This window comes from Cucurbita moschata, unplaced genomic scaffold, assembly GCF_002738365.1.
Source record: "Cucurbita moschata cultivar Rifu unplaced genomic scaffold, Cmos_1.0 Cmo_Scf00039, whole genome shotgun sequence".
NCBI classification, from domain to species: Eukaryota; Viridiplantae; Streptophyta; class Magnoliopsida; order Cucurbitales; family Cucurbitaceae; genus Cucurbita; species Cucurbita moschata.
The window spans coordinates 976211-992158 of NW_019268555.1; the positions used below are offsets into that span (position 1 = coordinate 976211).

The 15948-nt window shown below is 36.3% G+C and overlaps 1 protein-coding gene across 1 annotated transcript; it reads right to left on the reverse strand.

The window, feature by feature from the left end:
- Positions 1–15162: 15162 nt before the first annotated feature.
- On the reverse strand, positions 15163–15507 carry LOC111432616 (cysteine proteinase inhibitor 8-like). The gene has a single exon (XM_023069559.1). It carries the CDS (start codon positions 15505–15507, stop codon positions 15163–15165), a length of 345 nt encoding a protein of 114 aa, XP_022925327.1.
- Between the last annotated feature and the right edge of the window lie 441 nt (positions 15508–15948).

A 15948-nucleotide genomic window follows, 5' to 3' on the forward strand; every position in this document is an offset into this window, starting at 1 on the left:
CCCACTAGTTGTTTCGCACACCTCTTAAACCCCTTTCTTGGTCGGGCTAGCATTCTCTTGTGCTATTGTTGAACATCCGGTAGGAGTAGCGACCGTCGTAGTATCATGATAAACATAATGATCATATTTCTTTTCGTAATGTATGTGTCTGTACTCATTGTAAAGGGGGTAATTCTCCGATGCATGAGGTCCCAACATTTTTCACATTTGTTAAACCATGTAAAAACAACCTCTTCCGTTTTCCTTCAAATCATATCATATCATTTTACAACATAGCCTTTAAAACATATATCGAGTTTGTATATCATGCCAAAACATATCTATTGTGTATCATTCATGTCATCCATCGTATTATGTCATATCGTGCACATAACATGTCCTTCAACATACCATATCATATCATACATAACATGTATCATATCATCAAATATATCATATCATATCATAATATGTATCATATCATCAACATATCATATCGTAGTTATATCATATCACAGACATATCATTTCATAAACATCTCACACATATCAAACAGATGACACATGCAGAACCACGAGGCATGTATCATCATACAAAATACAAACTTCTAACCATGCCGATAATAAGACCACTTACTTAGTTGACCTAGGTCAAAGTTTCTGTTTATTGTTTGTACTAACTTGAATTTGCTCCTCAACATCCAATTTAAGGTCATATCAATCTTCTTGATGATATAAATTAAAACAAAATGACTTCAAAGATTAGTCACCTTGTAGTTCAATTATTTTAGAATAAATAAATATCTCGACATATCTATTCTATGTCTTCTTTTTTTTTATCTTTTTTCCAAATCAAGTCTATTCTATTGTTCCCTTCTTTTTTTTTCTTTTTTAACAAATCAAGTCTATTGTTCGGTATTTAAAATTCTTGAAATTAAAAATCATGTAGAGTTGGTTTAGTAACGACCCTAAATTTTCTACTTAACCTAAAGTGGCCACTGTCATACATATCATGAACATTGAGTGCTGGAATACATAGTTTAAATTTCTTCATAAAACATAATTTCATCTTAAATCATAGTCATGGACTTACGTGTTCGAAAATATCTTTAAAATGACACAATAAAATACTAATGGAAATAAATAAACGTTAAAATTAAATACACGTTATTTTAACCTAAGTCTAAGATATAAGTACAACTACCCTGTGCATGTGTCATGGTCTCGAATTGTGATGTCGTGTTAGCCATACAGGGATGTCTTGTTTTTACCTGAAAAATAAGAGTAGCACGTAGCTTGAGGATTTTAAGAAATACTCAAAAAACGACTCCCCTATCGGCGTTAAATGCAAACACATACAATTTCATGAATGAGATCTATCACAATAGCCTATTTTCCTTTGGCGGCTATCCTAGGCGTGCTAATTGGATGTGTATTTTCTAGTCCCATGGTCCACACGTGTGAGTATGGACCTACCAGTCAGTTCGCACACCTCTTGGGCCCCTTTCTTGTAGGGTGAACATTCTCTGGTAACTGTTGATGCTAGACACCGGTTTAAAAATAGCAACAATGGCAGCATTATGATAAATATGATGATCGTTTTCTTGCTTAACCGTCACAACATTATGATAAACATAATGATCATTTTTCTACCTGGCCGCCACAACATTATGATAACCATAATGATCATTTTCCTGCCTCGTAGGGTACGCGTCCATACCATCGTAAAAATGGAGTATTTCCCGATGCATGTACACATTTTTTTCTATTTTCATTATCATGTATAACAACCCCTCTAGTGTTTTCGTTCACATCATATCATTATCATAACATTTCATGTAATTTTGGGGTTGTGTATCATGTCAAAACATATTATTGCATGTCATGCATATCATACATCTTATCATGTTAAGTGTATCATATCATAAAGCATATCACAATATGCGTCGTATGGTCAAACATATCGTACCATAACATATATAATATCATTCACATATCATATCATACTATATATATATCATTCACTTATCATATCTCAAACTTATCGTCAAACGCATCGCACCATAACATATATCATATCATTCACATATCATATCATAACATAGATCATATCCTTCACTTATCATATTTATCATATCTCAAACGCATCACATCATTTCATAAACATTTTACACATATCGAGCATATGACACATGCAGAACTATGGGGCACGTGCCATCTTACAACATCAATTACTTGGATGCATATTGTACACGTATCATATCATAAAGCATATCACAATATGCGTCGTATCGTCAAACGTATCGTACCATAACATATATCATATCGTACTATATATATATATATATATATATCATTCACGTATCATATCTCAAACTTATTGTCAAATGCATCGTACCATAACATATATCATATCATAACATAGATCATATTCTTCACATATCATATTTATCCTATCTCAAACGCATCACATCATTGCATAAACATTTCACATATCGAGCATATGACACGTGCATAACTATGGGGCACGTGTCATCATACAACATCAATTTCTAAACATCAATTACTTGGATGCCAAAACTAGCTTGCTTTCATCCCCTCGTTCCCACATATGCTAAGGTGCTTGGTCGCTTCACATCAGTAATTAGAATTCCTAACGTTTATTAAGTATTTAACAAATTCATCTTAAAGACTCCTGACTCCTTCCATAGAATTCCTAAATTTTATTAAGTATTTAAGAATTTGTCTTTCAAAATTTAATGTTTCTAGGTCTCTTTCTCTCTCTTTGTTCTCCAATATATGCTTGCTTGTTTCTAATCCCTAGTACCAATTATTTAATACTCAGTTTGTGTAGAGTGGTGAGGATATCCTTCAGCCGCCGACCACAGCCTCCCATCCTTCCCATACATTCTCCTTCGGATACCCCTTCATCTCCCTCTGTACCTATTAATGTTCGAACCTGTACACAAAAAGTAGTGCATTAGCGAGGTTTTCTTTCGGATATCCCTCCATTGTACCTACTAAGGTTTGAACCTGCGCACAGAAGAGTTGTATTAGCACGGCTTTGACTCTCTTGGTTCTCACGGAGGAATAGATTTGTGAGTAATAACCTCTCTCTTTTAAGAAAAAAAGAAAGAGGTTAATAATTAGTAGTTTTAAGTAATCTATTGGAGGCATAATAAAAAATGGAAAAAAAGATATTGCTGTAGGCTAATAATTATTTGATGGGCCAATAAGTGAAGCGGCTTGAGAATTGGAGGACTATAAGCGGTGTGACATAATACTTCAGCTAAAGTTCTCCATCCTATGGGAAAGTACGATCTTCATTTAAACACGATACAAACTACCAAACTACTAATTAAACTATAGAAATAAATATACTGTTAACTAACTTCTAAAAATAAGATAAAATATACTACTATATACTACCAACAAACTCCTACAAATAAGGGAAAAAATCATAACTAATTATCGTATATAAAATATATTCTACCACCTTACAATGATGCAACATATATTCCAAAAATATCTTTATATCTTGAATCAAATTTTTTAATACTCCCCCTCAGAAGAATGTAGGTCAATCGGAGCCAACTTGTCATTTATAAAATCAAATTGTTGTCTTTGGGTGAAAACATTTGTCAATTGCATTTTAGTCAAAACATAACATGGTTTGATGATACAAACATGTAGTTTTTCTCGAACTATATGGCAACCTATTTCAATGTGGTTCGTACATTCATGAAAAGCTGGATTGGCTGCTATATGCAAAACTGCTTGATTATCACAATACATCATGCTGGTTCGAACAGTGGAACTTTCAAGTCTTGAAGAATGTATCTCATCCAAGTTAATTCACAATATGCTTGTAATCTCAAGTTGTTTTCAGATGGTAGTAAGAGTTCTTGACCAGGAGTACCTTTGATGTACCTTAGAATTTGAAGAGCTGCCACCTAATGTAGTTTTCTTGATTCATGCATAACTTGACTAAGCATACAAACTGAATACACTATGTCAAGCCTAGTAACATTTAAATATATTAATCTACAATCAACTATCTGTATTTGCTTGGATCATTCAACTTCTCTCCTTCTGTTAAGGAAGTTTAAAGATTTTGCTCCATAGGAAATTTTTCTAGATGTGCTCTTGTAAGACCTGTGTCTTGAAGAATGCTTAAAGCATACTTCATTTGAGAAATAAAAGTTCCTTTTCTAGATCGAGAAAATTCAATGCCTAGAAAAATTTCAAATTCCCTAAATCTTTGATGAGGAATTTCTCGAGTAAACAAGTCTGAGATGTTGAATTTCTTTGAGATCATTGTCTGTCAACAGAATATCATCAACATAGATAAGAATCACAGTGAAAGAAGTATCTATACTCTTAGTAAATAAAAAGTAATATGTTTTTTACTAAGTGTAGCCTGCATTTTGTATAGTGGTAGAGAATTTGGAGAACCACTTGCCAGAAGCTTGTTTTAACCCATAAAGAGATTTATGTAGCCAACATACTGTATTCTCCCCCTATTAGTGAAGACCTGGTGTAAAGACATGTAGACTTCCTCGTCTAGATTACTATGGAGAAAGACATTTGAACATCTTGATGAGTGAACCATTTTCGAGAAGTAACAATAGTGAGTAAGCAACGAAGTGTAGTAATTTGTTGTAGGAGAAAATGTCTCGTTGTAATCAATACCTTCAACCTGAATGTATTCCTTTGCTATCAGTCGAGCTTTATAACATTCAACAGAACCATCAGAGTTGTATTTAATCTTATAAACCCAATGATAGCCAATAGCTTTATAGCTAGGTGGTAGGAAAACGAGGGACTAAGTGTGATTATGTTCCAAATATGCAATTTCAGCATTCAAAACCTACTGCTATTATGGGTTTCTAACTGTCTCATTATAGATTATAGGTTCTGTCTGAGCTGTAATAAGAGCTAAAAAAACATGCTGAGTAGGAGAAAAATGAGAGAATGAAAGGTAATAATGAAGCGGATACCTGGTGCCAGTAATGGGACTTGAGCTAGAGATTAAATGATTGGCTGCAGAAGACATGTCATAATCATTATGCCAAGGTGAAGGCTGTTTGGTACGAGTAGAACGTCGGAGTGAAACTGATGTATCAGGTGGGGTAGGATTAGAATTAGTAGGTGAATCTAGAGAAGGAATAGAAGGTGAAGGAGATGAAGAAATAGGAGGAAAATGAATGTTTGAGTAGAATGAATCATGGAGTGGTAAAATGGGAGTTGAAGAAGCTAATGTCAAAGTTTGTGAAGCTGATGAAAAAGGAAAATCATCTTCACAAAATTTAACATCATGGCTGATAAAGAATTTGTGAGATTGTATTTCATACAACGTGTAACCTTTGAGGCCACTAGGATATTCTACGAAAACACAAAGAATTGCTCGAGGTTCAAAATTTTTAATAAGATGTACTACAATTGCATAACATTTACGGCAAAAAACTTTAAGATGATGAAATGCAGGTGGTCGTTTATAGAGTGCTTCAAAGTGTGTCTTGTTAGATAATAATGGGGATGGTGTTTTATTTATAAGATAGTTAAAATGCACTCCCCAAAAATTAAGTGGAACCTGTGACTGAAAGAGAGGAGACCTAGCTACATTGAGGATATGACGATGCTTATGTGCTACAGACTCCCTTTTGTTGTGGAGTATAACAAGTGCGCTGAAATTCAATGCCATAAGAAGTAAAGAATAATTGCAATGATAGAAACTCAGTCCAATTGTTTGATCGTATTATCTTGATAGTTGTGTGAAATTGGGTTTGAACGAATTTAACAAAGTTCATTAACAAATGATGTACGTCTAAGTTATCTTGCATAAGAAAAATCCAAGTACATCGAGTAAAATCATCAACAATAGTGAGAAAAAAACGCAAACCAAAATGGGTAGAAATTTTATGAGGTTCCGAAACATCAAAATGTAACAAATCAAAGGAAGAATATGTTGTTATTGAGCTTCTTGGAAAAGATAACCTAGTTTGTTTTTTCGGAAAAATACTACAGTTATGAGAAAATGTAGTATTATTCCGATGCAGTTAATCCTCAATAAATTTAAACAAGAAAATGAAGGATGACCTAGGTGTAAATGCCACAAATCATGACTGAGATACTTGATGAGGTGAAGATTTGATTGGAGATGAACAAATATGATAAAGACCTCCGAATTGTTTATCCGAGCCAATCATCTTCCCCACGCCAATTCCTGCATAACACAAGAAAGGACTGCAACCTTTGGTTCAGTTATAATAGAAGCTTTGGATATTATTTGATACGTAGCTCTACTATCGAGAATCCATGAATTAGAAGTAACATTGTTAATGGATAATGCATGTAACACCCCAAGCCCACCGCTGGCAAATATTGTCCTCTTTGAGCTTTCTCTTTCGGGCTCCCTCTCAAGGCTTTAAAACAAATTTGGTAAGGAAAGGTTTCCACATCTCTGAAAAAGGGTGTTTCATTCTTCTTCCCAACCACTGTGGGATATCACATCGTTTACGGAATATCATTAATGAATTTTTTATTTTTGTGCATATTAAACACGTCATACAGCTATAAGTAAAATGTTTGATTTACATGACAACCAAATATGGTCATCTTCATTATCTTTGGTCAAACAAGATGGATTCACTGTGTGTGCCTTGTCATTGTTGTTTTCTTACTCAAGTGGGAAATGGTTGTGGAGGATGATGACACTCATTTTAGTCGGTGGAACATAAGCCAAATCTACCATTTTTGTCTTCCTTTAAGGTTTTCTCTAAATTTATGAACTTGAGAAATTTCAACTCTAAGGGTGTTCGTAAGTTATCTTTACATTATTATCGAGCTTCAAATAAATTATTATAATTTTCTCGAGGCATAGGATTCTCCTATAGACTTGTGAGAAGGAATAAATTTAAATACTGGATAGGTAGAAGAAGTTGTGATATTTGGCTTGATCCATGATCTAAAGCGACACTACGGGGTATAATATATTAAATGACTACACCAATTTTAAGGATCCATAAGCTTAATTGCAGATCTAGCACAACAACAAAAATGTTTACGTTATCTGGTCTTAGATTTATTTCCAATTTTGAATTTTGTATATCTAGCAAAAAGATATACAATAGTATATTTGTATTGTATTCGGCTCAATCCTTTTAGTAAAAGATTGGGCCGAGTCTTGTTTAATTGAAAGTCAATTAAAAGACCGAAGAGTAATTACTAGATTACAAAGTATCTAGTGCCTCAAATTCGAATTTGATCGTCTTCCATACTTCAAAAGCAGCTAATTTAAGACTTCATTTACTAGTCTCACAAATAAAATTTCAACCCTCACGAGCAAAATTACGAGAAGGTGTTAGGTTATGGAGCCTAATGGTTATAGTTAAGTCAACGGTTATATATAGTAAAACTATATTTGGTAAACGACATATAAAGTAAATTGTCATAAATAGTAAATAACTATGTATAGTAAAAAGTTATATCGGATAAAGCTATATATGGTAAATAGTTATATATATAGTAGGTGGTTATATCTGGTAAAGCTAAATATAGTAAGCTAAACCATATATATATCTCGTCGGGCAGAGGTTTGAAAATGTACTTTCTATATTCTCTGTATTCTCTCTTACTGTACATACTTGAAGTCATCAATATCAATCCTTTAGCCAGAGTTCTTGCATTTTCTCTATCATGTTCTTTGTGTTCATCTAGATCGAGTGTGTGCGTTATTGTACGATCCTAACAACTGGTATCAGAGCCAGGATGAAGTCACCACGATCTGTGAAGATGAAAAGTTTAAAGATTGGAATTGAGAAGTTCGATGGATCCGATTTCAGTTTCTGGAAGATGCAGATTGAAGATTATCTGTTCTAGAAAGATCTTCACGAACCCCTGTTGGGAGTGATGCCGGATACCATGACCACGGAGCAGTGGAAGCTCAAGGATCGAAAAGCCTTAGGGATGATCCAGTTGACGCTATCTAGAAACGTGGCGTTTAACATCATCAAGGAAAGACAACGTCAAATCTGATGAAGGCACTGTCGAATATGTACGAAAAATCGTCGGCTATGAACAAGGTGTATTTGATGCGGAGATTGTTCAATCTACAGATGTCTGAAGATGGATCTGTTGTGGATCATATAAATGAATTCAATATGATCGTAAGTCAACTGAGTTCTATGGAAATTAATTTCGAAGATGAAATTAAAGCATTGATTTTGATGTCATCTTTACCCAAGTCGTGGGATACTGTTGTTGCCGCAATCAGCAGTTCCCGAGGATCTGATAAACTGGAGTTTGATGAAATTCGAGATGTAGTTCTCAGTGAAGTACTCGCAAACGAGAAATTAGAAATTCATCTAGTAGTGCTCTCAGTGTTAACCAACGGAAAAGAAGTAAACTGAAGAGCCCAAATAAAGGGCGATCAAAATCAAAGAATCGAGAAAAAATTTCAAATAGACCAAACGTAACGTGTTGGAATTGTGGAGAAAAAGGTCACTTTTGAACAGGCTGTACAAGACCAAAGAGGATGCAGAATCCCAAATCTGGAGATGATGATGATTCTATAAATTCAGCAGAAGACATTGGGGATGCTCTAATCCTAGATTTTGGATTCAGGTGCATCTTTTCATTCGTCTCCAAATAAAGAGTTGCTCCAGAATTTCAAGTCTGAAAATTTCGAGAAGGTGTATCTTGCCGACAACAAAGATTTGGAGATTAAAGGAAAAGGAGATGTTTGCATAAAAACTCCGACAGGAAATCAGTGGACATTAAATGATGTCAGATATATTCCTAGTCTAAAAAAGAACCTGATCTCTATTGGTCAGTTGGACAGCACAGGTTATGCAACAAAGTTAGGGAAGAGTTCGTGGAAGATTATGTACGAACCTTATACACCACTGCAGGGTGTATGAACATAGTTGCTTGTAACACCCCAAAAACGAAGGAAAACCACCTATGCAAGACCCAAAGAATCCAAGGAAGAAAATTATGAGGATTAAGCAAGAAAGGGGTCTTAATAAGTCATTTTTAAACCATAAGAAGTAATCTTAAGGACTCAAGACCTTTGGAGAAGGATTGGGAATGAAAGCGTAAGCGAAAAGGACAAAAAGGTCATTTTCCAAAATATCAAGGAGCTTCCCGAAATTTTAGTTCCTTATCTAGAAGGAATTTCAAGATGCTCAAGAAGGGAAGAATGATCAACATGAGATGAAGGATTTTTAGAAAATTATGATTTTTTTCAGGAAAATAATATTAAAATATTCGGAAAGTGGAAAATTACCATAATACCCCTGGAAGAATGGATAATTACGAAAATGTCCCTCTATCAGAATCAGAGCATCTACAGTGACCATCTGAGTAAAATCTCTCGAATCAGCCGTTGGATCTTCCCCAAAATTGGATATGATCTAGAAGATGGACAAATCATCACATCCAACGGCTAGTATTCAAAACCAAAGTTGGTGAGTCTCTAATCGAAGTAGATATTTCTGACGGATTTTCCAGCAAATCCAACCGATAATTCACGACGATTCTGGAGCTCCCAATGTCGGTTTAAGTTTTTCCTATAAATTCTGAAGTTGGGGCAATCGTTTGGAACAAGAATAGAGCAAGGTCGAGCTCCCAATCGTTGCAATAAGTGTTTAGATTTTGGGTCTCCTACTCTCGGGTTTCTTCTAAATTCGAGAGCAATTCTCCACCATTTCCTTTCAAACTTGTTCCTATAGCTTCTAAACAAGATTATCCACAAGTTCGATGAAGGAATGGAGAGCTGAAACGTCGTAGAACAAGATACCCAAGAGATCAAAAATCGGAGGTGTCGTGTAACTTGCAGACCGAGAGTGGTTTCTCAAAATTAAGATCCCACATTCAAATTAGTTCCTCCAAACCAATTCCTATAGCATGAGAAAAGGATAAGGAAGAGGTTTCATGAAGAAATCGAGCTTCGAAAACCCCTAGAATCGGCTACCCAATAAGAAATCCTCTGTTTTTACTCCGGCGAGAAATCATGTTCTGGACAAACTTTGGAAGCAAATATCTTAGGCTAAAATCCAAGAAAAGGTACGAAATCTATCCCTAGCTCTTCCTTATAACACCCTCTTTAAGTTTCATGAAGGTATCGAGGGGAGAAACGACGTGATAGGAGCTGGGGAGGGCAAGTTACAGACGACGGTGCGAACGGTCGTGCGTATCTTCTTCCCGTCTGGAGGAAGAAGACGATGACGTGGCCAGTTCAGTTGAACCGGCCATGTCAACCCAAAAAAACTCGACCTTCCCTCGATTTTTCTCAATTTTAACCCTCTTCCAGACCGGTTCTCATGAAAAACTCTATGGTTCCAGAAAGTAGGCACAATAAGGAGTCTGTGAAAGGAAAGTTGAAGTAATTCGGGTACTGGAAGTTCAAGAAAAGAGGTCCCGAACGTCAACAACGAGGTACGTAGCCACCTTGGACTTTTTGTTAAGAAATACTTGTAGGAATCGCTTTGATTTCCATATGAACCCTAAACCAAGTATGAAATTATGATATATGAAAGAAAAACCCTAGGAACCGTAAGTTAAGACCTTGAACCGAACAAATTGCTTGGGATTTAGGTAACGTTAAAATAACCCATTAAATGAACTCCACTGCCTATGAAATTTTAATGCTGGGGATACTATAGCATGTTGAGGTTATAGATGAAGTTTGGTAGTCATTGGATAAGGATAAGTAGGTAAACCAAGAAATGGTGCAAAATGACCATAATGCCCCTAAGGACATCTACCTACGGTTCATGACCTAGATTACCTCCAAATGCTATAAAACCCTGAAGTAGATCTTATTTTATGATGATTGATAATTTGGTGAAGTTTGAAAAGCCATTGGAACACGTTAAGTAGCAAAACCAAGAATTAGGTGTAAAATGACCAAAATGCCCCTAGGACTACTTAAGAGATTTCAAGGTCTATACGTGCTTCGCTACTTCTTATAAGGTCGATTATGAAGGACATGAAGATAAGTTTGAGATTTCAAGTTGATTGGAGCAAGTTTGGAACCTAAACCAAGATAGGACCCAAGAACCATCTAAAGGAAACGCCACAAGACTCTAGACTCTTTTAGAGCTCTCTAAAGAACTCCCTAGGAATCTATGACCTTCTAGAACAAATCACACTAAAATGGGTTCATATGGTTACAAATACAAATTACAACTTATACCTCAAGAAATCAAGGACCTTAGAAACTTACAAGATTAAGAACCAAGAACAACAACACACAAGCTTTACAATTACCCAAGTAAGAAGAATGCTAGGTAACCACTCAAGGACAAGGGACCAAGGTCCCCAAACACAAGGAACTCAAGAATGCTAGGTAATACTCTAGTCATGTCTAAAGTGACCCATGACCTCCCACCAAGCGGCGCCCAAGAATTCCTCTTCTAGTTGGGATGCCCTGCACCATGTTTCCTTTGCAGGATGTCATGCCTCAAGTTTTCCTCACTTAGAAGGGATGCCCTATAGACTTGCAGGATGCCATGTGCATCGAGCAAGTGACCTTTACGGTCTATTAAGGGGAGTAGTCTAAAGTCACGGAGGAACAAGAAGAGAGTACGTTACCTTAGCCACGAATCAAGAACCTCTTAAGACCTCCCACGGTACAGCATGCTCATGACTTAGACTACGCTGCTTGGAACGCATGAAGCCTTGAGCGTAGGTTAAGCAGACTGTATTATAGGGCAAGCCCTTGATGTAGTATTAAGACTACATCGCTTGGAACGTAAGAAACCTTGGATGTAGGTTTTCAGATTATGCCGCTTGGAACGCATGAAGCCTTGGGCATAGGTTAAGCAGACCGTATCAAGGGGCAAGCCCTAAGATGCGGTAAGACTACGTCGCTTGGAACGCATGAAGCTTTGGACGTGGGTTAAGGCTGTGTTGCTTGGAACACATGAAGCCTTGGACACAAGATTGTCAGGTGCATGTCTAGTGCCGTAAATCCTAGGAGGAGTGTCTTGGAGAACGAATCAAGAACAAAACAAGAACCAAGAAAGTACCAAGAACAAGAGAAAGATCAAGGAATAGGACAAGGATCAAGATCCTAGTTCTAAGGACAAGAACTAGGAACAAAGGACCAGGAACCAAAAACCATAGTACTAAGGCCCTTGAAGGAAAACCAAAGTTTTAGAATTCAAGGACCAAGGTCCTCAAGAAAGATCAAGATAAGAACCCCAAGTCAAGAATAAGAATTAGAAGGGCCTAAGTACTTACAACAAGAACAAGATCAAGAACAAGCAAGAACAAAGAATGTGGTACCCTAGCATATCAAGGACACGATTAAGAGCCTACAAGTAGGCTACTTACTGAGTCTTGACTCATTCCTTATTCTCCATTTTTTTCCAGGTGATAAGGAGCTGGTCGAGGACTAGAGCGGACTCTAGGGCAGGTGCCATAGACTAACCTCACTCGTCGTCCTCAATCCTTTGTTTTAAAGTGTTTTTTGTCCGTCCCTTATTTTGTGTTTTAACTAGTATGTTGTGTTTTGAATACTTACGTATAAACAATATTTTGATATAATGTAAATGTAATGTTTTAAATTCCTTTGTTTTATTTTGCGAAAAAAAATTTACCTGCCTTTTGAGTCATTGCGTCAACCCAGTCCTTACACTACGGTTGCTGAGAGTGCTTCAAATTCAAGTCTATGGCACAATAGACTTGGACATATGAGCGTGAAAGAAATGAAGACGCTGGCCGCAAAAGGAGTTCTAGAAGGTCTGAAATCTGTTAATGTGGGTCATTGTGAGAACTATGTTATGAGCAAACAGAAACGAGTTAGTTTCACAAGGACTGCCAGAGAATTGAAGAAAGTGCGGTTGGAAATGGAACCATATGTGGAGCAAGGTTCAACGAAGCAAGTGGAAGTTGAGCTTGAGTTGCAGGAAAACTCACCTAGTGATGTTGTAGCATATACTCATGAAACTTCTGAGACTACTGCTAAGGAACCAAATGTGGAGCATGGTTCCAAGACAACAAAGCAAGTGGGAGTTGAGCTTGAGTTGCAGGAAAACTCACTTAGTGATGTTGTAGTAGATATTCATGAAACTCCTGAGACTACTGCTGAGGAACCATATGTGGAGCATAGTTCCAAGACAACGAAGCAAGTGGGAGTTCAACTTGAGTTGCAGGAAAACTCACTTAGTGATGTTGTAGCAGATACTCATGAAACTCCTGAGACTACAGCTGAGGAACCAGATGTGGAGCAAGGTTCCAAGACCATGAAGCAAGTGGGAGTTGAGCTTGAGTTGCAAGAAAACTCACCTAGTGATGTTGTAGCAAATACTCATGAAACTCCTAAGACTACTGCAGAGGAATCAGCAGTGGAGCAAGTGACACCTGAACTGGTGTTGAGAAGATCACCAGTACTATCAGAATACGAGATATGTATGTACCTTCATTACACTATATGTTGCTAATGAAAGGGAACCACAACCCTTTGAGGAGGCCCTACAGTTGGAGAATACAACCAAGTGGGAGCAAGCCATGGATAATGGGACGTCTAGGCTTTAAAAATGCGTTGTACTGAGGCTGAGTACGTGGCAATAGCTGAAGCTAGAAAGAAGACGATATGGATGATTGACTATCTGGAAGAATTGGGTAAGAAGCAGCATGAAAAGATTCTTTATAGAGATAGTCAGAATGTCATACAGTTGGCAAGGAACCCGGTCTATCATTTAAAGATAAAACACGGAAGGCGATACCATTTCGCTTGCAGGTTAGTGGAAGATGGTGATGTGTTTTGAGAAGATAGAGGGTGCAAAGAATCCAACAAACATGTTGACAAAATGTGTTGATGTTAGAATATTGAGGTTGTGCAAAACCTCAATTGGTATGGTGCAGTGAACATATTCATGATCATTTGAGAATGAAATTCTTGGTTGACTCGATTAGTCTCCAAGTGAGAGAATTGTTAGGTTATGGAGCCTGCTGCTTATTTATAGCTGAGTCAACGGTTATACATAGTAAAACTATATTTGGTAAATGACATATAAAGTAAATTTTCATAAATAGTAAATAGCTATGTATAGTAAAAATTTATATCGGGTAAAGCTATATATGGTAAATAATTATATATAGTAGATGGTTATATCTGGTAAAGCTAAATATAGTAAGTTAAACCATATTCTCTCTTATTGTACATACTTGAAGTCATCAATATAAATCCTTTAGCCAGAGTTCTCCCTATATTCTCTCTTACTGTACATACTTGAAGTCATTAATATAAATCCTTTAGCCAGAGTTCGCCCTGCATTTTCTCTATCCTGTTCTTTGAGTTCATCTAGATCAAGTGTATGCGTTGTTGTGCGATCTAGTTGTTGTAAGATCTAGAGTTCTCCCTATATTCTCTCTTACTATACATACTTGAAGTCATCAATATAAATCCTTTAGCCAGAGTTCTCCCTGCATTTTCTCTATCCTGTTCTTTGTGTTCATTTAGATCGAGTGTGTGCGTTGTTGTGTGATCCTAACAAAAGGATGATAGTGTATTGTTGATAAAAATTATAAAATCACCGCTTTTGTATCCAACCGTCAATAGAGAGATAAATTTTGAAATCTAAATTTTAATATTTTAAAGAATATTTTTGTCCACTTTGAGTGGTATGAATTTTTAACCGAACACAACTCTCCACAATGATATGATATTGTCACTTTGAGTACAAAGTCTCAAAGCTTTGCTCTCGACTTCTCAAACAACCTCGTACCAATGGAGATAGTATTCTTTGATTATAAATACATGATCATTCCCTACATTAGCCGATGTGGGACTTTCATCCAACGTGAACTTTTAAAATAAATTTAAAAGTTTTTTTTTTTTTTTTTTGTTAAAGATAACTATAAAAAGTTGAATTTCATTTTTTCATAAAAAAAATTAATTACAAAGTATTTTTAATTTTTGTTTGTTACTGTATATTTATTTTAGTTTTTTTTTTTTAGATATTGTGTTTTCTAATCCAATGAAATGGTATTGAGTTCAATAATGCATATTCGAATGTGTTTCCGTACTTTATTCATTCATTTCTAGAGCGCAATAGGAAGCACTTGAGATATTAATAACTTTTCCTTTTCCTTTTAATATAACATTACATACGACATTTTAGATCAGATTATCCAAGAAAAAAGAAAATTAAATTAGGGTTTTACTGATGAGTTAGGAGAGAGGCTTGAAGGACACGAGCTGCTTGGAATGCTCCCATTTCTTCTCTAACACGACGGCCTGATATTGCGCATCCAAACTTCCATCCTTGACCTCGATAACGAGGTGGTAGTTGATTCCAGAGGCGACTTGTGATTTGCCGCTAACGACCCTCTTATATACGAAGTTGTTTTTGGATTCCAAGTTGTTCTCTTTCACAGCGAACTTTCCGATCTCTTGAATGTGCGGATCATCCACGTCTGCAATCGGCTTCCAAGAGCCGACTTGATTCTCGTTTTGAGCGATGGCCAAGATCGGGAGGAGAAGGACGAGGAAGAGTGAAGCGGAGTAGGATTTCATCGTAAGCGTAAAGGGAGCGGGTGAATGAACAAATGATAGAAAGGAAAGTTTTGGTGAGGAGTGTGGTGTGTTAGAGCAATTTATAAAGAGTTTGGTCGTAAGGGATTCCAAATCATACTTATGGCAACCTAACCCTACTTTTTGTTTTTTCAAAGGATTAAGAGACATCATTTCTAATTTTTTTTTTATTTGGCCCATTGATTTAAAAAGGTTATACTTCACTCCTAAGTTTTTGAGTTTGGTTTGTATTTGGGGTTTAAAAGTTGAAAAACTAAATTAAAAAAATGAGTAGAACACGGCCTAAGTATTTCAAAGAATATTCAGTAAGTGATCCCATTATAGGGGCCGTGAAAAATGCAAATCCATGCAACAATGCTCTAGGGACCTATGATTAAAACATCCTAGGGGTGACTCCGGTCCAGACTAAGTTGGATTTGTATT